Source organism: Ailuropoda melanoleuca, chromosome 12, assembly GCF_002007445.2.
Source record: "Ailuropoda melanoleuca isolate Jingjing chromosome 12, ASM200744v2, whole genome shotgun sequence".
NCBI lineage: Eukaryota > Metazoa > Chordata > Mammalia > Carnivora > Ursidae > Ailuropoda > Ailuropoda melanoleuca.
The window spans coordinates 21,343,412-21,366,422 of record NC_048229.1 but is presented as its reverse complement, the minus strand read 5'-3'; the positions used below and the strand labels follow the sequence as shown (position 1 = coordinate 21,366,422).

The following is a 23,011-nucleotide window of genomic DNA, read 5'->3' as shown; positions in this document are numbered from 1 at the left end:
TGAGACCAGCTCCAGCCTGGCCGAACCAGCAAATGTCTCTGCTATGCCGTGCGCTGAGCCACACGCCTTTCCCGGTGCCCATCCTTATGGGTAAACGCCCTCAGCCCGAGAACCCAGGCAGTTTCCTCACAGCCGACTGTTACTCTTTGGCTACAGGGACTAAGTCTCTCTGTCAAACGTCCCCTCGTTGATCCACTGTGGTTGCTGTCACCCACCTGAGCCCACAACAGCGCACACACCCATGACCTCACGGGCCTGTGGGTCAAAGCTGGCCGTGGCGGGGTGGGGCCCGGCATGCAGTGGGCACTCGGGACACAGAGAGCTCACAACCGTCTGCAGGTTCTTGAAATAAGGTGAACACAGGCCCTGTAATTTTTATAGCTGACCCTTGAACAACACGCATTTGAATGGCGTGGGTCCGCTTACACGTGGGGTTTTTTCAACAAACAGGACAGAACTGTAAATGTATTTTCTCTTCCTAATGATTTTCTTAATACCATTTTCTTTTCTCTTGCTTCTGTATTGTAGGATTACAGTATATAACACGTGTGACCTATAAAATCTATGTTAATCGACTCCTTGTTATTGATAAGCCTTCCGAGCAACAGCAGGCTATTAGTAGTTAGGTTTTGAGAGAGTCAAAAGTCCCATTTGGATATTTCACTGCACAGAAGGCGGGTGCCCCACATTACATGTGACCCGTGTTGTTGAAGGCTCAACCACACTTTGTTTTTTCCTGGGCCTCAATTTCCAGTATAACTCACTCTCTTTCCCTTTGGCGTTTGTAAACATGCACGTAGCTAAAACATATAAGTGGCTCTTCTGGAACATTCAGCTCCAAACTTTAACCCATCCGTCTCATCCTCACACGACCATCACCACATCCACCAGCAATTTCCTGAGTGTCCGTGACATCTGACACCTGTGAGGGCTGCCACCCAACAGTGACCCCAAAGTCCAGTTTCTGAGTCCACAGCTCTCCCAGGCAACTGCCACAGATTCCCAATGTATGGCTGGTGGGGACTTCTGATGCGATCACCATTTTTTCAGTGGGGCCCTATACATACGCATGGTGACCAGCGGCCCCAATCCGTTCAGAAAGCACCGAAATCAGACGTGACGTTGCACGTGTCCTGACTTCTGGCTTAAGAGCTACACACTCCACGCACATCGCCAGGGTTCAAGGGATCAGCCTGTACCCTCCCGTGCAGCGAGCTTCGTTTTCACTGGCAGACATGGGAAGCTGCTCACTGTGTCACAGCATCACAGGCCAGGGGAATACACATCCCTGATCATGATGGGGGACAGACAGAAAACTCCTGGGTCCATGAGGTTCCAGGCAGACTAGATTTGGGATTAAATGGACTCCCCTGTCTACCACAAGGATTCTAGAAGCAAGAACGGGCGGGCATCTGGCTATTGCAGAGCTGGGTGACAGGCCTGGGATTTCTTCCTGACTCACAATTTTGATGGAGTGAACTGGTCAAACGGAACTTTTTAGGGTGGAGAAACATTTTCTGTGATGTTTCTGGGAGATCTTAGCATCACAGATGGACGTAGACAGTTGCCGCAAGTGTCACAGAACCATGTGGGGAGTAACCCTCAAACCACGACTAAAACCTACAAGGACCTAGACCCTGGAATCCAACCAGAAATGCAAGAGTCAAGGTCAACCCACTTGACGAGATTCTTTGGCCATCCCAACAACAAACCACTGGTTTGCCTGAAGAACCAACGGAGGGCAGGGGTTTGGAATTCAGGTGCTAGAGGAATGTGACGAATGGCCAGCCCAAGCCAGAGGGGTCTGCCTGCCACCAGCATCCAACTCCAGCCACACCAGCCAGAGGGTCTGCCCACGCGTAATAGCAGCCCTCTGGTTCTTGGCTGCCCTCGGAAAATGAGCCCGCGCACTCCCCGGGGGCAGGGACCTGTCAGGGTGGGGCTGAGACGGCCGCTGTTGCACACCCACTGGAGCAGAGCCAGAGCCCAAGGGCGCTGACCCAGGGGGGAACCCTCCCCTCCCGGGATGCCGCTCGCCCGTCTGGCCGCTCTCAATGCCAGTTTCGCTGCTCTGGGCAGCTTCTCGCCTCCATTTTTCCTTGTCCTAATCAGTTGTGGAAATGCTTGCTGTCCTTGGGTGACGTGTGCCCTCATTTGAATGTCACTCAGATGCCTCACTCAGAAATCAATTAGACAGGCTGGCGGTGGGGCTGCCAGCCCCGACTGTGCCACCAGCCCCGAGCAGGCCAGTCGCGAGGGCCTTATCCTCCGCTCCATAGTCTGGAGCGTAGGTCTGATTGTTTCTGGGGACAACTATTCCCTGGGCAGTCTCATCTCCTGGGGCATCTGTTCTGGGGTAAGCTGGTTTCTCAGGCTACTTGATTTTGCAAGAGTCCTTTCCCCCAGAGCTGAAATTAAGGGCAGGACCCAGTCAGAGCTGCGCTCGGCCCCTGCCTTGAATGCGCAGAGGAGGGGTCTGGGGCAGATTCCCAGAGCCCCAGTGTTTAGGAAGGCAGTTTACCAACCTAACCAACTTGAAGAGCAAGTTTTCTGTAGGTTTCTGGAGGTCCTGAAACAGGTGAGTCCATGTAAACAGGCAGCGACCTCAATTCAGAGCAGAGGTGGGCGAGGAATACTTGTCCTTCTGATCAAGGTCATTCACTCTTGCTACCTGTCCTACGACTACGGTTTTATGACTGTAAATGTAGGAAACAGGGAATTTCAATAAATGGAAATAATGGTAAAAATGGAACTATAACTAGAATGATTTATCTAAACTCCAGTGATCCTGAAAGGTCCCCAAATCTGGACCTCTGAAGAATGATTCGCCCAAATCCTATGCAATTTCCTACCCTCCATCTGGCTCCTTGATCAGAGCACCTTCTGGCTTTGGGTGAAGACCTGACTGCAAACTGAGGGGGGTGATCTGGGACCCGACTGAGCGAGCGGCTTCCCCTAGAGCAGCCCTGGGGGGGCCTCATCACATCAGATGTGTCTTCTGGAACACAGCTGCTGGTGCCGTCCTTCTATGTGATACGATTCTGCCATGGGACGAGACTGGTCCAGGTCTGTCCCTTCACCATAGGCAGGGCCCAGAGGTATGGCTTACTGTCCTTTACTCTATTAAAGTGATTAAAAATGAATGCCAGGGACACACACAGGGTCCCAGTCCCTTTCACGAAACCCTTGCAACTTTTCTTTGGTGACATTTTCTCCTGTGGGTATCAGACCGGACTTGACTTAATGTCTGCTGACGGGTCACGTGCACATGTGGCTGGGCCCTCCTCGAAGACAGCCGGACAGGCTCACCCCGTCCTGACAGCAAAGGGCGGCGTGCTTCCAGGAAAGAGCCACGACAATGTTTCCCTGAAGCCGAATTAAATCAAATACTGGTGCAAGCCGGCGGTAAAATATTCTTGTGTTCCACTTTTCATGCTGTCTGACCTAGTCCTTTAGCCACAGGACTGGGGCCACACAAAGGCACTTGTTCAAATAATTATAAGCCCCATGTGAAGAGGCTAATCGTTTTAGTCTTGAAGTGTCAGGGATTTGTAAGCTTGGACTTTCAGTTTTGATTTGTATTTTCACTGAAAATGTGGAACAGGGTCTGGCTCTGCCTGGCGGCTGACAGCGCCGGGAGTTACCGGGCGGGTGGTGTCGTGTCGCCCTCTAGTGGCCTCCGGAGCAGGCGGGTGTGCGGGCCTGGGGCAGCTGGAGGAGGCCCAGGCCTCCTCCTCCTCCCCTGCCGCCCTGGCAGCCAGGCTGAGGAGGGGCTCCCTGCGGCCCACCCCACCTGAGCACCATCTGGGAGCATCAGACAGGGGACGGCCACGCACTCTGCCGCCTCCTCCACGTCCAGGGCAGTGTGGACCCAGCACACGCCACCAAGCGCTTGTCGGATGAACGGATGAAACTTTTCAGTCGGGTGTTTTTACTGAAACACAGCGGGTCACTTCGGTTAGCCAAGGACAAGCTCCTGCTGTGACATTTACCTTAATGGCCTTTGAAAGGTTTCACTCTACGGCTCGTATGAGGCACCACACTCCTTCCAGTACCCGGACCCCTCGGTCACAAGAGAGAAGAGCTGAACTCTCAGGAACTCAGGATATGCTTTCAAGCGAAACGGCTCCCTTCTAGAAGAGACCACTCCCCTGAAGGTGGGCGCCGGGGCTCTGTACATCTGTCCCTCCAGCACAGCTCCCGAACCGCGGGCTTTGGGGCACCGGCACCCCGTCTGGTGGCAGGGCTCTTCCCTTCCCTGGGCAGGCCACCTGAGGAAGGCTGACTTCGTTCCCTGCTCTAACTTGTTTAGGGCCGTGACTCTTCCCCTCCCCGGCCCCTGGAGGGACACAGACGTCTGGGCACAAGCTGCCACTATTCCCACTGGCACATGTTTATTCTTTAAGTCACAGAAGCAAGTCCCCAGGGAGAAAAAACACTGCAAATTTTATAAACCCGTAGACGCCCCAACAAGGATGACTCGAGGCCGCAGCAGCTTCTCTCCTGGGGGGAAGCACTGGATGGAGGGAGGGAGGGCCGCCTCTCCCCACCCCCCACCCAGCTTTGGACTACATACCACTCCATAAACTTCACCGAGTGTCAACATGTACCAGGCCCCGTGCCAGCTGCTGGGGACAGAGATGAGGGACCATCCTTGCCTTCAGGGAGTGTGGGGTGGGCAGTGAGGGAGAGGAGCTGAGGCATGCCAAGAGCTAAGTGCGGAGTCCAGTGAGGTAGCAGGTGCCATGAAAGACATGGGGCATAGAGGAGGCCCAGTGGCAGGGAGGGGGAGGAAGCCTGCCTGGGGGGGGTGGGAGAGAGGGAAGGAAGGTTTCTAAGAGGAGGGGACACTCGAGCCAGGCCAGAGGGACGAGGAGGCTGCCAGCTCTAGATGACCTGAGTGTCCAAGGACACGCTGTGTCCCAGCCAGTCTCCAGCTCTGCCCCCTGCTCCTTGCCCTCCTTGCCAGCCCCACCAGCCCATTCCCCAGTCACGGAGCAAGTCATCTGGGACCTGGACACAAAAGGGGAAGTGACCCGAGTGAGTGAAAGAATGGAGGGTCCAAATAGCCTTTAGAGGAGCCGGGAATCAGTGCAAAATGCAGAGCTCAGGGTGAGCAGGAGGTGGTAGTAAGTCACCGAAATGGTCGGCATGACCATCTGATGACAAATCAGCCTAAGGGTATGGGTGTCTATTTCTTCCCCGGGGATACGGCACAGAAATCACGCTAAGTTAGCGTGGCATCTGAGATGCTCTGAACTGGCGCGCTCTCCGTAGTCTTGGCCCTTCAATAAAAAGAGGACACCAAGGGGACAACAGTCCTAAGAACGACAGGACAGCCCAGTGCATTGCAGGGAAGGAGAAAACAGGCCTGGGGCTCTTTGCTGACGGGACCAGAGGCCCTGGGGTGCTGACAGGGGCAGTTATGTGGGCACGGCGGCCACCTCTCACCAGCGGCCCTCTTGCCGCTGCCCTATGCACTCCTCACGCTCCTCGCAGCCCAGCCCTGCTTGGACCTGACATGCTCTGTGGTGTCGTCTCATTTTCTAAAGAGGACACAGGGACTCAAGGAGGAGAAACCGCTTGGCCAAGGTCACCCAGACAGGGAAGGGCAGTGTCAGACGTGAGTGCAGACTGCCAGGCCCCGAAGCTCTGGGCTTCCCCCACCCCCGGCTCCCTGAGCAAGGGAATCCACAGGGCCCAGGCAGGCATGCAGCCTCCTGAAAAATACTGGGCAGGCTGACACACACCCTTGGCTGGCCAGCCGGGGAAATGCATAAGCACTTCCAGGGGATGGGGAATCACCATCAAGGTGGGGTTTCCCAAGGACACACTTCATCTCTGCCAGCTGGCTGAAGTGGAAGAAAAGTGAGCCTCCAAGCAGCCAACCCCAAGGATCTGTGAGACAGAACTCCCACCTGGCTGCAGACAGCCACTAGGACACACAGGCCTGTGGTCTCTGCAAGGACTCGTCAATCACACCCTCCCACCCCACCTGAGAGCCAGGCCCCCCATGAGTGCAGGCACCCTGGGCTTTCCTTGGGGTCTGTTATGGACTGAATGCTGGTGCCCCCCTAAATCTGTATGTTGAAGCCCTAATCCCCAGTGGGATGGTATTTGGAGGTGGGGCCTTCGGGAGATCATCTGGTTTTGATGAGGTCACGAGGACAGTACCCCCATGATGGGGTTAGCGCCCTCATGAGAAGGGAAGAGACCAGAGCCGCCATCTGAGGACACAGTGAGAAGGGGGCATCTACAGCCAGAAAGAGGGCCTTCGCCAAGCAACTGAATGTGCTGGCACCCTCACCTGGGATTCAAGCCCCCAGAACCAGGAGAAATAAATGTCTGTTGCCTGAACCGCCCACCCATGGTATTTTGTTACAGCCGCCAGAGCTGACTAATACATAGTCGTATACGAAGGCACCTGATAGGCTCACTGTTCAGATTCATAAGACCCCCAAGCTCTCTGGTCTCCCCCACCCAGTTAGAGTGCCATGTCCGGATTGTAGGGTGGTATGCAAAGTCCAGAGCCACGGAACCCATCAGGGGCCGTTCTCAACCTTCTCGAGAAATCCCAAGTGAAAGGGTGTCTTTGACGCCAGACTCTGCGATGGAGTCAGTGGCCCCTGACAGTGGCAGAGGCTGAGGGCTCTGTTCTCAGCAGAAAGCACAGCCGTGGTGTGAGCGCCTCAGGCAAGACCCTTGAGTGAGAGGCGGGAGATGGGGAAGCACTCCCAGCAGGGCGAGGCAGAGCTGTGGGCACACCCCCCTTGCCATCTGCTCGGGGCCCACACGGATGGCGTGGTTCCTACTGACAATTGTGGAGGTGGGCCTGGCCTTGTGCCTCCCTGGGCCCCAAAGTCTGACAAGAAAATGGGAGGAGAGCATCACCTCACAGGGTCCCTGACGCAGCTGAGGCCAGATCCGCCTGCTGGAAAGGAGCAGAGCTAGGCTTTAACCTGGCAGCCTGAACCCGGGGTGTCACCCACTAACCAGCAGCCAACCAAGAATGCGCTTCCAGACACTGACCGAGAAGCTGGAGAGAGATGTGTGCTCTGGAAAACTCCCGGTTGTCTCAGGAGCCCATTTGGTATCTAAGGGGCACATGTGGGCACTGAGCGGGAAATGATGTGTCCTGACGCCTTGAAGTCTCTGGGCCCCGGGGGGTCACTTACCCCTTCCATGGGCGCTATGAGCAGGTCGTAGAGAGCACGGAGCGGGGGCCTGGCGAACGAGCTCTGCCTCCTGGGGAGAGAGGAGGTCCCGTCCTTGATCGGCGACATGGTGCTGCTGACCAAGCTCGTCATGCTCTGGCAGCTCCTGGGGAGAGAAGGGCCGAGGGAGTCAGCAGGGCCGTCGCCGGGCCGGGTGGCCACGCTGCTCACTCCGGAGTGCTCTGGGTCCTGGAAGAGGCAGGTCGGAGGCTGCACAGCAGGGCCCAGCCCGGCCTCCCCTGCCCGGCTTCGCCTTCTTCACCTTCCTTTCAGGTGATTTTCACAGAACAGTGAGCACTGACAGAAACCGCAGGGTAAACCAGCTGCACACAACAGCTTACATTTCTGTGGGGTTTTTCTGCATAATCAGATGTCCCAAAGTGCTGTTCAAAGGATTTAATTACATCCTTGCGTGAAGCGATCGTGTGCAGGCAAATGTGAGGGCCATTAGAATCCGCGGCAGCCACCGAGCGGATGGGGAGGACAGTGCCCCCGGGCCAAATGCTCTCTGGGCAGGAGCCACCGACAAGACGAGGGGCATGCCGGCCCCAACCCGGGGCTCGGGTCAGCGGCCGGGCACCTGTCTGAGCCCCGGCGCGGCCGCAGGCCCTGCAGGCCTCCTGGCCCGGCAGCCCCCGTACAGGGCCGCATGAGGGAGCCTGCAGACTCGGGCTTTGCGTGTTAGCTTCTGCTCGGGTGTTGCCAGGCAGTTTTATTAGTATACGTGGATCCTCGATCCCAAGGACCCCGAGTTTCACACGCCCAACACAGGACAAGAACAGTCATTCCCTGAGAAAGTGTTTCCTGGGGCGCCGGGGTGTCTCAGTCAGTTGTGCGTCTGACTTTTGGTTTCGGCTCAGGTCATGATCGCAGGGTCGTGGGATCGAGCCCAGAGTCGGGCTCCATGTTCACAAGGAATCTGCTCAGGATTCTCCCTTTCCCTCTGCCCCTCCCCCTTCTCTCTTAAAAAAAAAAAAGAAAAAGAAAAAGAAGAAGAAGAAGAGGAAGAAGGAAAGAAAAGGAAAAAAGAATGTTTCCTGACCACTGGTTACCTGCCAGGCCGTGCTGTCAGCCCCGGGGGCCTACAGAGGCCACACAGCACAGGGGAGCACAAGAGACAGCAGGTGGGGAAACAAGCCCGTTTCCACAAAGGCACTAGGCTGCCCCCCACCCATGCCTCTGCACGTGCCCCACAGCCTGGCTGCTGTGGCCTCAGCACAGCCTCTGGGGATGTTCTCTGCACGACTGCTGGACAGTCAGTGGTCTCTTAACCTTGATTTACACACCATGAGCATTTTGGGAGTTTCTGCTACGTCCTCAAGGACGCTTAAGGGGAAAGACCAGGTCTTCTACGAGATCCACCTCCGAGCTTTGGTAAATGCTCAGGGCCGCTGGTGGCGGCAGCTTGAGTGTTTCCTGAGAAAAGACCAGAAGGCAGCTTTCTCTCCTGGGCCTGGCCAGGATCCTCGACCATCTAAAGAAATGACTGGAAAGATCCATTTGTGTTTTCCAGGTATGGTTTCTGTCTCCTGGCTTTCCTCCGACTCTTCTCAGCGCTCTCAGCAACGTCTCCCTTGACCTCAATTCCAGGGCTGTGCCCAGCCAAGCTGTGAGTGCCCTGGGCAGCCCCCGCCCCCTGAAGAAGAAGGAAGAGCAGAGGACTTGGGAGGCCTGGGAACCTGCTCACGTCTGCGCCTCTGTCTCGCCCGCTCAGGAAACGTGTCATTACAAGCGACTGGGGCTGCGGCCGTCTTTGCCATCAGAGCCAGTGAAGCACGGAACGCCCTGGAGTGACACTCAGAGGCGCACTTAATTCCACAGAACACACCGCAAAGAGCAGTACTTCCCTGAAGGAGAGGACCAATTTGCTCTCCGGAGGAGATGCTCTGGCAGAACACGCAGTGTCTGTCATGGGCCTACGTGCACTCGCATCCTTGGCAGACTGAGATCACAGCCCTGGGAGCCCGCACCGCCATCAGGTCAGCAGGCGGCGACAGGCCCACTCGGCGCCCTCTCCCACTTGGCGCCCTCTCCCCTGCCTATCCACTCCCTAGATAGGTGTCTGCCTGGATGGTGGGCTTGTCACCCAGCGGAAGGCACCTAAGTCTGATTAATCCAGCTGCAGGTGTCCAAAGGGAGTGCCATGTCCCCAGATAATGCTGTGGCCACAGGTGCTCACCGTGACTGATGGGGCACTCCACAAATCCCAAGGCTCAGAACGTAAAAGCTTCTGGAGAAAGCGAGACCAGCTCTAGAACACCCCCATGAGCTCCCCTCTGGGGTCCCCAGAGACCAGCATAATCCAAGCTGCATGGGGGAGTCCTTCCATCTGACTCAAAGTATACTACTCACTCCAAGAACTTCACACCCCAGGCTGGGCCAATCTCATTCTTCCCTGGTGAGCAGAGTCCCAAGGGCACAGGACATCAGGCTGGGTAGGACCTGGAGGCCCGAGCAGGGAACACCGCTGGCAGGGTGAGGTGCTCAAACATGGTCTGTGGAAGTGACCAAGGAAGTGCCTGGGAAGGAACATATCTGGAGGGAGCTAGGAACCCGGGGAGGTATCTGGGGGGTAGACCTGCTGGGTAAAATCCGAGTGTGAGGCTCTAGGCCTTGCTTTCTTCACCCGCACAAAGGGGAAACGCTGCCCACATGCACAAAGCCTCAGGATTGGAGAAAGCACCCAGCACTGAAAGTCGTCTCAGCTGATGGGACAGTGAGTGAGACAAAGGCCTGGGGAGGTGGGGGGAACATGGGCAGGATTCCAGAGCACAAGCACAGATGGCCATGATGTCTTTCTATTGAAACCCATGAAGTGCCAGAGGCATCTAAAGGGCCCAACAACACCAGCCTATTCTACATGTGGTCCTGCCCACGATGTGGCAGGCCTGCAGGGTCCTTGCACTGGGCTGCAAGGAAAGGGGACGGCTCCAGCAGAGGTCTGGGGACACCAAGTCACAAGATGCTGACCAACTGCTGGTCAGGCAGAGCCAAGGGAGGGCTTCCTGGGAGAGGACCTTTTGATGTGGGCACCATCATCGAGAGTTAGCCTGCCCGTGGACAAGGTGGAGAGGGCCATTCCAAGCTGAGGGAACGATGTGGGGAAAGACACAGATGTTGGGGTGGTAAGTGTGGGGGACAAGCACGCCAGGTGGGCCTGGGGCTCTGGGGTTGTGCTGTGGGGAGGCCAGGCACCTCCTTAAGCATCAGGCTTGCCTGAACAGGCAGCTCGTCCCCCAGGCTAATTCCTTCCCAGGCTCCATCAGAGGAGGGCCAATTGAGCCCGTCTGCAATCTACACCCTTCCCTGAGAACTTTCCCACTTTCTCCAGGGCTGGGCTTTGCAGACCAGCCGTGATCAGGCCATGTGACACCCCACCCTCACCCGCGGCCAGCCTGATGGAGAACCCGTCAGATGCCTTTGACCGGGGCTGGTAAATACACAGTCAATTGAGGCACCTGTTTGGTCTGAGGAAGTTTCCTTGGACCCCTTCTCTGGGCATCTGTTTCCAGGTAGTGCAAACTCTTCAAGAACCAGGACCTGGGCACCCCAAACCTGCCAGGGGCTAGGGCCCATGTTCAAGCCTCAGCTGAACCACCCTGCCTGTGGCACCTGACTTTGTCCCATTCTCTCCCTGGCTGTTAAGCCCACACGCACATCATGGATACTTGCTGATTTCCACCCCTGGACGCCATGTGAGCGGGGTCTCTCAGACTCCTACCCTCGTCCCTCGTGAGCTCTGGCGGGTCATAGAGAACCATCTCTGGAGCAACAGCTCCCAGGCCCTGCCCCAGCCTGGGTGGGCACACCGGGACCCAGACACGTGGTGTCCTACACCGGTCAGCCAGGAAGCCCCAGAGATAAGCCTCTGATTAGTGCTTCTGTTCAGGGAGGGCACCTACCCCTGGAGATGCCATTTTCAAAGTAAAAACAAAAGCTCAGAAAATATCCCGTTTGTGTTAAAAAAAATAAAAATAAAAAACATCCAACCTGAAACCATAATTCGAAGTCACAGTCAATCCATGCAGCTCTCTTTCCCTGAGCGAAGGCATCAGTTGCTCGCACCCGAGCCCACCATGGCGGCGGGCCCCCCCATCTCTCACACCGGCAGCCCGGGCACCCGGCCAGGCCTGGACAGCGGCACCATGTGCCGCTCCCCCAGGGCTGCTGGCCCAGGCGAGAGAGCTGGAGCACGGCAAACCAAGGCCAGGAGCCACTGAGGATCCCTGGGACCCCAGGGCCCTCCTGAGGAGTAGGCCTGGGGAGGGTCTCAGGCCAGGACCGCAGTCCCAGTGGGGTGGCCGGTGGTCTCTCCCCGGTCATTAGGTGCCACAGCCGCCCTGTGCAGACTGCAAACCACAAGCTCCGTTTCCCGTGTTGCTTCCGGTTTTACCACAGCACTGACGGTGACCTACCACAGCTATTTACTGGCCTACGTTTGCCTAGACATCTGCATGAAGATATATTCAGTTAACAGCAAACAGCCAAGCGGTCGGCCCCTCAGCCCTGAGCCTGGGAATGCTTACCCACAGCAGTGGAGCACCCGGCTGCCTGCCACCTACTGGCCCTGGGACTCTGGCAAGCACGTCATTCTCCTACTCCCCTCTTCTCCTTGCTTGTGAAATGAAAGGGTCGGACTAATGTCCTTGCAGGTCTCTTGCAGCTTTTTTTTTTTTTTTAATTTAATTAATTTATTTGAGAGAGAGTGAGCAGGGGGAAGGGCCGAGGGAAAAAGAGAGGACTCTCACGCTGAGTCCCTGTTGAGCGCAGAACCTGACAAAGGGCTCGATCCCAGGACCCTGAGATCATGACCTGAGCTGAAGGCAGATGCTTCACCTACTGAGCCACCCAGGTGCCTGGTCTCTCCTAGTTTTAATAAATTAAAAAGCTACTCACTCCTAGGAAACCGTTGAGACTCTTTTGACCCCTGTGCGACTGCAACACACTGCCCCAGAGCTCAGAGCCTGGAGCTCGGCAATCCTCCCCGTGCACGCCCTGTGTGGGCGCAGCTTTCAAGCGCCGTCATCTGCCCCGGACAGTGGGTACCACGGATGCACGCCCCGCGGAGAGGATGAGTCACGGCCAAATGGCCCAGCTCTGAGCCCCAGCCGGCAGTGGGCGGTGGGCGTGCACGGTGTGTGAGGAGCCCCAGCGGTCCTCAGGCACACCCGTGTCCTTCCTGGCGCAGCCACCACGCCGTGAAGGAACAGCCACAGGGTGGGCTGAGAGTCCTCCCCAGTGGGAGCGTGGGGACTGCGCCGCTTTGCCTTTGCAAGGCCTTTCAGCCCGGCTGGCTTCTCTCTGCCTCGGAAATCAGACGCGAAGACGGAGAACGGTGCCTTCCGCCTACCAGAACGGGAGCGCTGACAGAGGCACAGACGCTTGCCACGCGGCAGGAGGGCGAACCACAGGAGGGGCACATCTAGGTCCCTGCCAGGCCTGCCTACCCACACCCCCCTCAGGGTCCTAGGAGGCACGGCTCTTCCTCCTTTACAGATAAGGAACTAAGGCTCCAAGAGAGTAAGAGACTCGTACAAGGCCGAAGAGCAGGGCAGGAGCCAGGCAGGCCTCCCACCTACAGGGCAGGGGTTTTCACGCACCCTCCCCACCTTCAGGACACTCTGAACGACTGGCCCACCTGCCCTCGCTTGCCTCCGACCCCTGCCCTCCCCGCTGCTCGGTCCATACAGGTGGGGCTGACCGTAGGCAGCCTCTTCTGGGAGCTGCTCTGCTTCTAGCTTTCTGGGAGCTACCACGCTGCCAGGATTCACAGCTGCACCACCGCACAGGGCCAGCAGGTGGCGCCGGCTCCCTTTCCTCAAGGCCTGTCCGTTTTATCGCTAGGGACCCCGTGGGGCTAATTGACAGCCTAGCTCTCGGCAGAGATTTTCTCACAGCACACACATTCCTCAGATGATTTTTATTAATTTACTTCTGGAGAAATATTCGTTTTCTTCACTGCACGGCTGCCTGGGTGGCAGCGGGGAAAGGTGAGGAAGCAAGCCCGGATCCGGGGAGGAGGGAGGCTGGTAGGCAGGGCCGAAGCTGCTCGGCCTCTGCACGAACAGAATGCAGAGCCGGAGATGATGTGTGAAGTGCTACCGAAGAGGGGAGAGGCACCAGGGTGTAGTTTATGTCTCTGGAATGATGACAAACACCAGGCGGCTGGGCGGCACTGGCAGCTCATGAATCTCCCTTCGGGGATGAAGAGATCTATTCCCCAGGCAAGACGATTTATAACTGGGATGGGCCTGCAAAAGACCTGGGGTGCTTGGCCTCGCTCGGGCTCACACACACAAACACTGTGGCGGTTTGGGCTGGGTGCGTGTGCCTGCCAGGTGTGAACCAGCCCAGCCCCAGGGGAGGTGGCGGGAGACTGCACGCCTGCAAGTCCCCATCCAAACTGCAGCCCTGCGTGGGCACCAGGCCAGCCGTCCCTCGCATCAGGGCTCCGTTGGAGGGGGTAGTTAGGTCACTGTGCACACAGCTGAGCACGCTAAGCACCCCACCCCACCACACACACGCTGGTTTCTCATGCTTTCACACTCAAAGATGGAGAGCAGAACAAGCAGGCGGAAACAAGGCAACAGGGGCCCGACTCTCCCTCAGGAGAGACTACGAAGGGGCCCTGCTCAAACTTGACCGCTCCCGGGATGACCAGAGCCATCGGGCCTTGAGATTCCATCCCTCCTGTCTCTGCGGCGTGGAGAGAGGACCCGGTGACCCAGAGCTCGGTGCAGCCGAAGCACTGGGAGGAACCAGGGCTTCATAGGAACGGGCTGGCTTTGGCTTCCCCCGACGCACACCTGAACCCAGAGACAAGCGGCCCTTCAAGGGGCAGACCCTGTGAACGGGACTCCCTGATCTGGGGAGGAAGCAGGAGTCCCGGTAGAGCACGGGGGAGCAGCTAGGAAAGGTGCCACTACATGAAAACGCCAAGGGGCCAATCTGCTGGAGGCGGGAGCTAGCTTTGCTGAGGCTCTGCTCCTCAGGCCGCTGCTGGGCACCCCACCCCGGCAGCCCACCTGAGGTGACCGCAGAGAGGCATTAGTGAAGGGGGACACTTGGTGCTTGTCCTCCTGGAGCTTCCAATCTCCTGAGGACGGAGCAAGGCCTAAGACAGTCCCAAGGGAGTGCGTACACACAGCCTTGAAGCTTGAAGGCATGCAGGAGGGCTGAGACAGTGCTCTCTTTTCCCACCTCTCTCCTGGGTCTGCCCCTCTGCTCTCACCCCTCCAGGCAAGTGGGGCATTCTCATCTCTCTGGGCCTGGGGCTCTGGAGCAAGCTGAGGGGGAGGGCTCCCTGCAGGGCACACCCAGCCATGACATCTTTAGGATCACCAGAGAGGAAGGGAAAGAAGGGGAGGGGAGGGGGAGGGAAGTCACCCATGTGGGATATCTTCGGGAGTGGGCTAGATCTAGGCCCTGATGTGTGCGGGTCATGGGAATCCTCAACACAAGGCGGTGTCTCCTCGCCTGCCCAGCCCCTCCATTGTCACACAGGAACAATGGAGACCTGGATTAAGCTTCTTGCCTAAGGCCAGGAGGTCAGGGCAGGGCCCTGCTCCTCAGTACAGTCAGGCAACAGGAAGCCTGCAGCCCGAGGGGCCTGTGCGTTCCAGGAGTCCGAGGCCTAGTGCCGTTTTGATCTCAGGCCCCGACCCCTCATCTGGAGTGCACCCTCTCCCCTAGGATGGCAGGCACCACACGGAACACCAGTCTCCAGGGGCCCTCCGTGAGCAGGACCTTGCCTCCTGGTCACGGCCGTGCTGGGGGCAGGGAGGAGAGAGGAGGCTGCTCCTGGCAGTGGGGAGCTCGCTCTAAATGTGGCTGCCTTTTCTCAGCCGTATTTCCAACTCGGCTCCTCACCTTCTCAGGATGTCTTTACCACGTTTTCACTTTCTAACGGCCAGTTCGGGTAGCTTGCCTCTGTGCTCACAGCCACGGGGGAAGCCAGCCTGCCTGTGCTGGGGCCGAAGGGGTCCTGCCCCTGCTGCTCTCGAGCCTTGAGTCCCTCCACCTTGGTCAGCAGGGTCTTCCTCCTCACGGCCGGGCCCTGCTCCTGGGTGAGCCCCCACCAAACAGTGAGCTGAGGCCTTTGCTTCCTTCCTCCCTGCCCTCAGTCCCACCCGGGAGGCTTCAGAATCCCCTCCAGGGCTCCGAACTCTGAACTGAGTCTTCTGAGGGATTGGAGCTGGCCTGAGATTTGAACAAGTACCCGGGGTTTAAGGTACCAGTGGAAAAATTAATTGGCAAATCCATTATATTCAAGTAGCCAGAGATGCGTCAATTCAATTTAAAAAGGCCTCTGATACCATTCAGGGACCCTCCGCTGAACACCCTCACACAAAGGGTTGTCTCCTCTGGGAGATGAAGGCTGTCACATGCATTTTAAGTACTTCTTCAATAAGCTATTGGCGCTTTCTGCCCGCTCACCTCCTTGATTACCAAGTGCCCGGCTTGCCGGGTCTGGCTCCCTCCTCGGGAGAAGAGCCACGAGGCTGGGTGGGCTCAGGCAGGGACCCCCGCTTTTCCAGCAACACTGGCTCCTCTTTAGCTCAAGGACCAGCCAGGGGCTGCACGCGGCTGCTTGCCTCTCGCTCTTGGGCTCTCCTGGAATGCTCAGCTGTCAGCAGGTTCATGGCCGAGGTGAAGGGCTGGGGGACAAACCTGTACCGAGAGGAGTCACAGCCTCTGGCAGTCCCAGCACTTTGCTGTGGCCATCTGCTCTTTGATGTAATGTGTGTGAGGCTTCGCGGCCAGACCTGCAGATTGTTGCCTTGGGAGAACCTGATGCCCGGGCCAGTCTTGCAGGCTTTACCTCCTGACTAGGCTCAGGAGCCGGGACAGATGGCGCAGGCCAGGCAGTCAGTGGGGGATAGGCTTATCATGTACTCAGGGAAGGAGAGAAGACAAGATGATACTGTGGTGGCCTGTCCGGCCACGCAGGAAAACCCCCTTCCAGAGGGCCTTGCCCCTGTACACGATTTGTGAGTCAAACATGTCTGCCTCTCTTGCACCCAACAAACCTGGGAGTCTCACCTGTTGGCTTGTAGAGAACCTCCAAAGCTTATTAGTGTTGTCCAGAGACAGCAAACACCCCCTCAGGAGGCAGTGAGCTCCCTGTCACTGGAGGGGTTCAAGCAAAGCCTGTGATCATTTGGCAGGGGTGTTAAGACGGGTAGGGATCTGGGGGCCAGAGCACTATCTTTGGAGACTGACAGACCCGGATCCTAAAGCTGGCTCTGTCACTGACTAGTAGCCCAGTGACCCTGGGCAATGAGTCTCAGGGCCCTCATCCTTAAGAAGGGTTGCAATCGTTCCCGCCATGACTGTGGCAGGGATCGGCTAGAGAATGCATGGAGAGCACTTAGCACAGTGCTGGGTTCTCATAAGTAAGCAGTAGACATTCACCACAATCATCACCATCACCACTGCCATTGCTATTACCTTCTGTCTCAGTCCTGGCCGGCCTGCCTTCCTTCCTGCCTCCCTCCCTGCCTCCCTCCCTCCCTCTCCTCACGAATGACCAAGCACCTGCACCCACTCAACACAAGGCACACGGTGAGGTGCCCTGGGGGACACAGAGAAATCGGACGTGATCCAGCCTTGGAGGGGGGTGCAGCCTGGGACAGGACGGGACACGGATACGTGTTAACTAAAACACAAGGCGAAAGGCAGTGGCTCCCTTTCTGACAGAGTGCCAAGGAATCTCAGAGAAGAAAAGTATTCCCAGTTAGGGCAATCCAAGATGGATTTGTGAAAGGGGCTGCTGGAGACAGACCCCAGGGGAAAGCCCTCCCTGGCTGTGTCCCGAGCCCAAGACAAGGCCTTGAGGAAGGAAAGGGCAGGTCCAGGGTCCCTTCGGGTCAGGACAGAGTGTAAGGGAGAATGCAATGGGAAGTGGGAATGGTGGCAGGGCCAGGCTGTGGGGACTCAAACACCAAGCTCTGCCACTTCACCTCGGGCCCCCGGGGGCCCCCTGCAGGCCGCGTGGGTGGTGAGGACAGCAGCATGGGTGATGGAGGCTCAGCCGGGCGGGGAGGGGGGGCAAGCCCAGCTCTGCGCTGACAAGGTAGGAGACTCAGGCCACGACCTTTGCTGAGCGTCGGTGACCTTGCAAGCGTGCTCCCAGGATCCCATTAAATGGCCATGTCCAGGGGACAGTGAGTCTCCAGGAAGGGTCGTGGCAGTGGGAACAGACAGAGGGCTGGAGACCTGGCAGGTCTTGGCAGTGAGGTGGCCTAGGGTTCTGAGAATGCAGGAGGAGCAGTGGGGCTGGGCGGGGCTGGGCAGCCTCAGCCTCAGCGCCCATTAGAAGCTGCACGGAGTGTGGGCTTCAGGCAAAGGTGGAGCAGCACTTCCGTAGGGAGCACCTGTGGACTTGGCTAGAAGACAGACTCTGAGTTGGCAAGTCCGGTTCAGGGCTGGGGCCAGGCAGGCATCGGCTGGACTGCCCTCTCTGCTTCGGCTGCTGCTTAACGGCACGCTTCCGTACACAGATTTTACTCCCTCTCTTCTACCTTTATTTTCCTTCTATCTTGATTTTCTCATCCATTTATTTCTCTATGATCTGGTGGCATTTGTATGTTTTGGTCAACTGTCTTAAATAAGTTCTGGAACAATAAAGTGAATAAATAAACAAGAGGTAAAGAAAACATTATGTATAAATTATCTTGTGTCTTATTGGTAAGCTTGAGAGTTAGAGGCAAGCTGTGGGGAATCCTTTTGCATTCTAAATAACCTTGTCGCTATTCAACACACGTGATTTTAAAGTGACTTCTGATAGGGCATGCCTAACATCACACCTGTACCTCATTTGCCTGCAAAGCAGTGCAGACGTGGGTGGGGCTGGGGCAGTGGGGGTGGCACACGATTGTTAACCTGTGTGGGGGATACAGGTGGGCTGGCCCAGGTCAAGGTACCAGGTCAAGGCCAACCTTCTTGTTGGTGCCAGCAGGACAGAGTCCTGGCCCAGAGCCACAGGGCCATCAACCAAAGAGCAGACGACAGAGCGGGGCAGGACACCAGCCAGAAGCTGAGTGTGGAACCTTGAGGCTCAAGGCCAGGGCTATGGCTGTAACAGACATTTAGCTGGGTTACTGTTCTGCATTTATTCAAAGTCTTTCTGGTATTTGGTGGCCAGAGAGAGGCTGTAAGGGGAGGAAGCATCAAACTATCCAATCAGGTTCGGGGGTAGAGAGTTGATTCCTGCACCCGCCCCCCCCCCCAAAAGGGCCTTTGGTGCCATAGAAACCTCAGACCTAAGGGCTCCTGGGTGGCTCAGTGGCTTGAGTGTCCAACTTGATTTTGGCTCAGGTCATGATCTCAGGGTTCTAGGATCGAGCCCTACACTGGGCTCTGTGCTCAGTGGGAACTCTGCTTGAGGATTCTTTCTCTCCCTCTTCCTCTGCTCCTCCCTCCACTTGCACACACACACTGTCTCTCAGTGTAAATAAGTAAATAAATCTTAAAAAAAAAAAAAGAAAGAAAAGAAAAGAAAGAGAAAGAAAAGAAAAGAAAAGAAAAAAGAAAAGAAAAAAGAAACCTCAGACCCAGGTGGGGAGAGAAAGAACCGCTTACTACACTGTTTATCCATCACCACATGGATGGCATCCTCATAACTCCCATTATTACCCCCATTTTCCAGATGAAAGAATAAAAGTCTCAAGTCCACCCACTAATGAAAGGTCCCAAATCCAGGTCTGCCTGGACCAAGAGCAAGGCTCCCCCCCACCCCCACTATGTGCCACACCACAGAAAAATGCCTAGCCGTACGGAACACAGGCATAGCCAGAGCGCCGTCTGCATAGGCCCTCCGGTCTACTGCGGACGCATGTACCATTCGTGCAGCCTGCTTCGGGGCGGTGCCAGAGGCAGGTGCAATACGCATGTTTATAAAGAACCACAACCACACGTCTGTGCAGACACACGCGTGACACAAATGCAGAGACGTTCACAGGTTCGCATGGTTCCTGGCAGACTGACGGGGCTGACCTTGTGGGGTCAGCTTTATTTCTCTGCAGTCACTGCTCTTCCCTGTGACTCTAGGAATCTTGGGAGAAGTGGTCCCCAGTCTCCTCTGCAGTGCCCCCCTCTCCCATCTCACCTCTCCCACAGGCCAGGCTTTTGTTCACGGATTTGGAGGACAGCAGGCTCTGGAGCACTCCTCCCTCCCCACTGCCTAGGCCTGACTCTCTAGGGTGGGGGACGGGGGTGGGGAGGGAATCAGGTGCTGCCGATGCCCCTCCGTGCGACTCCCTGGGACACTTCTGAGCAAGCACTTCTGAGGGCCCTGAGGGAGCTTTCCCCTGCCATCCCCAACACGGGACGACCAGACGTGGGGGGCAGCCTCCCAGTCCTGCCACATCCTGCACATTCCGTAACTCTCCTTGCTGAGGTCCTCTGCCCAGGGAGCAGCCCCTCTGGCGGGGAGGCAGCAAGTGGCTGAGTCCATGGGGTGCACCCATCTGGAAAGCGCCATGCTGGAGCCACAGTTGACATAGACACACAGACCACACTGTGGCTCGCCCACTCTCACCTGGGCCCTCCTTTAGGCTCTCCTCTACCCACCCCACAGTCACGGGAGGCTGCTTTCCACGGGATGGCGATACCTCTCCTATCTTCTTGCAGGAACTCAGCCTTTGTGGGGGATTCTCTTGGAGGACTCCCACCAGGCCCAGGAGTCTCACTTGCCAATTCCCCCGCCCCGGACGTCTTCTTTTAGAGGCGGCAGGTGCGTGGCCAGGGTGCTAGCTGGAGGTGGCAGAGACCTGACGGAGGGCGCCGGCCCCTTGTGGCACCTCTCCTTAGAATGAGGACACTTAACACTTCTTTGTCCTCTGTTTCAGCTCTAGCCACTCATTTCTGGGCAACAGGGAAGGCCCTCTGCACACCGTGTCACACACACAGCCATAAATGTGGAAAATCAAGACCTAGAATGTGTATCGTGCCAGTGGTAGCAACAGAGATCAGAACATTCCTCTGGGATACTGGTCCTAACCGATCCTGATGGGCGCACCGTCTAGGCCATGGCACCGCCCTGGGACCCTGAATCCAGGATGCAGCCCAAAGCTGTCCTGTTCTTCCTTCTCTTTCCTATAGCAACTGTGACCTGACTGCCCCCGGGTTTAGCTGCATGCACACACACACACACACACAGACACCGCTCTCCCCCACCCCCACACGGCACTGGCCCTCCAGCCCTCAGCGTAACTTGGAAGCATTCTGCAGGATGCAGGGTAGGGTCTCTCTCAGGGCTGCTGCTCTGTCGGGTGGGCCCGCACCAAGGGCAGGGGCTGAACAAGGGAAGAGTCCTTGTTTTCCTCATTAGCGGCAGCTGCCCTGTGCTCATGTAAATGTGTTTTCCACCACAGTGCACAGGCGAAAGGAAAACCAGTGGTTGGAGACCTCAGAATCAAAGCCACAACAAAGAGCAAGGCCAGGGGTGGCAGGAGAGAAGACTGTAATGCCAGGTCTCACTCGACGTCACTGGCTGCGGCAGCCTCCTTGCCAGACCGGTCTGGCAAACCGCCTGGAATAAAAAGACCAAAGAACCCTCGGATCCCTGCTGGAGGGCCCCCAGGACAGGAGCCGGTGCTGCTCCAGCGCACAAGGGCCTACACACACACACATGCACACGCACACACACACGCACACACACACGTGCGCACACACACGCACACACACACACACGCACGCACACACACACGGGGCTGCCTCCACTTCACCTCTGCAGGCTCCAGGGCATGAGCACCCTGCCAGCCCTTAGTCAGTAGCAGGAGTCTGAGGACAAGCCCCTGCTTAGCCATCGCCATTCAGTGACAAAGCAGCTCACCTCCTCGAGGAGATCGCTGGACATGGAAGGGGCAGAGAGGGAGGCCGGGACCCCAGGGCAGTGCACTTGGCAGCCCTCGAGGTGCGGGGACGTGGCAAGGCGCAGGCTGGTGGGACAGCTGGCAGGCATGGCCTGAAGTCAGCTCCGGTCCCTGCTCCCGCGCAGGTCTCCAGCCCCTGGCCTGCGTGTGCCCCTCAGCTGTGACATGCAGGGACGGATTGGAAGTTTGCAAGGGCCTGCACTATGCTAGCTGACGAGGACACCTTTGCCTCTGTGGTCCCTTCTGTAACTCTGCTCCCCTAAGATGGAAGCCAGAACCTCCTTCCTGCGTTCATCAGGAAGCAGCAGAGAGCACTCAGCATGGCAAACAGTGTTGAAGAGCCTTATGGGCTCACTGTGTTGAAACTGAAGAAACAGACTGGCGCCCTCATACAGTCTGCCCTCAGAAGCCTCTAGAAGGTGAGGATTGGAAGTGTCTGTGGATGCTGGTGAGCAGTGGGCAGCAAGGTCCAGGCTCCCCTCCCCACCCTCAGCTGAGATTGCACTGTTTAAATGAACCCACAAATTAATCCATAGTATTGTGCTCATCGGACCCGTGTCAGAGCAGATGTGAAAGACGAAAACCATTTTCCCAAAATGAGCAGCTCCATAATCCAAAATTCACACCAGCTCCCACCCAGGGATGATGAGTGAGGATCCCAGACATACCTGCTTCTACCCCTTTCTTACTATATTCCCAAAGCCCTGGAGGGACTTGACTGGCGGCTGGCAGGCCTGTGATCAGGCGGGCCACGGAGGCCTCATGGCCTGTCCTGGCATTCTCTCACATGAAAGACAGGAGATGGGATCAGAAGAAGAACGGGTAAGGCCGCACCCTAGGTGGCAAACACCCATGGTATACAAATGTTATCCCTTCTGAAGTTTACGCACCCACTTTATCTAAGAATTCGAACTTAGCACTGTCCTTCCCACTTCACTCAAAATAGGAGAATGCCACCATGCGTGCAGGGCCTTCTATGCATTACGAAGCCGGTCAGTGTAATATTTACACGTAAGCTCCTTTAATCCCCACGTTAAGGGAAAACTGCAACGTAGGGAGCTTGTCCCCATTTCAGCAACGAGGAGACAGGCTGACCATGTTCACACAGCTGGTAAAGCAGCAAAATCAGAACCTGAGCCCTCTGCACTGGGTTCCCAACCATGCTGGCATCACCTGGCAGTCAAGAGTCATCTGCCTCACAGGCCAAGATGTGGGCAGAGGAAGCCACGATCCCAGGCCCGGGCCTCCTCCCACCTGGTCACGTCCCCCCACAAAACTAACAGCCAGGCAGGACACGTGTGAAGCGGAAGGGACTAAGGAGGACCTGGAGATGAACCAGCTTGAAGTCATAGTCTCCTCCAACCAAGCTGCCAACTCCCACATCCCTGGCTCCCATCCCATTCAGCTCAGCCCTGGGAAAGTAAACACACATTCATCACCCCGACAGCACAATAACAAGAGGAAACCAGGGCCTGTGGTGGGAGCAGACAGGGCACCCCATGCCCCACAGAGCATGGCTGCCAACAGAGGCTGCCTCCGCCCAGAGCACAGTCACTTCCCTCCTGTGTTCCAGGCTCCACCTGCTGCCCTTCAAAGTCAAGGCTGTGGCAGGGCCCTGGGATTCCGGGGTGTCTTTCTGGAAAGTTCTAAATGTGACTCCCAGGTTGTGTTCAGGCAACCAGATGAAAGTGGGACAGGTGCCCCTCAGCCCCAGCTGCCTGCTCCCCTTCATTTGGACACAGCCCAGCTATCACCCCTGATAAAGAAATAGGGGTGTGCTGGTTGGCAACTTCAACTTTGACTCATCTTAAAGCCATGAAGGCTTATTTGGTCAAGAAAGAGGGAGGGGCGCCTGGGTGGCACAGCGGTTAAGCGTCTGCCTTCGGCTCAGGGCGTGATCCCGGCGTTCTGGGATTGAGC

General features: G+C 56.9%; 1 protein-coding gene across 1 annotated transcript in view; it reads right to left on the bottom strand.

Annotated features, from left to right (window-relative positions):
• The window catches only part of TTC28 (tetratricopeptide repeat domain 28), a 585,777-nt gene that overhangs the window by 19,712 nt on the left and 543,054 nt on the right, over window positions 1-23,011 (bottom strand). The window contains exon 14 of the mRNA XM_034638030.1: window positions 7,176-7,320. Within this exon, the coding sequence (XP_034493921.1) occupies window positions 7,176-7,320 (145 nt within the window). The remainder of the gene's footprint in view (window positions 1-7,175; window positions 7,321-23,011) is intronic.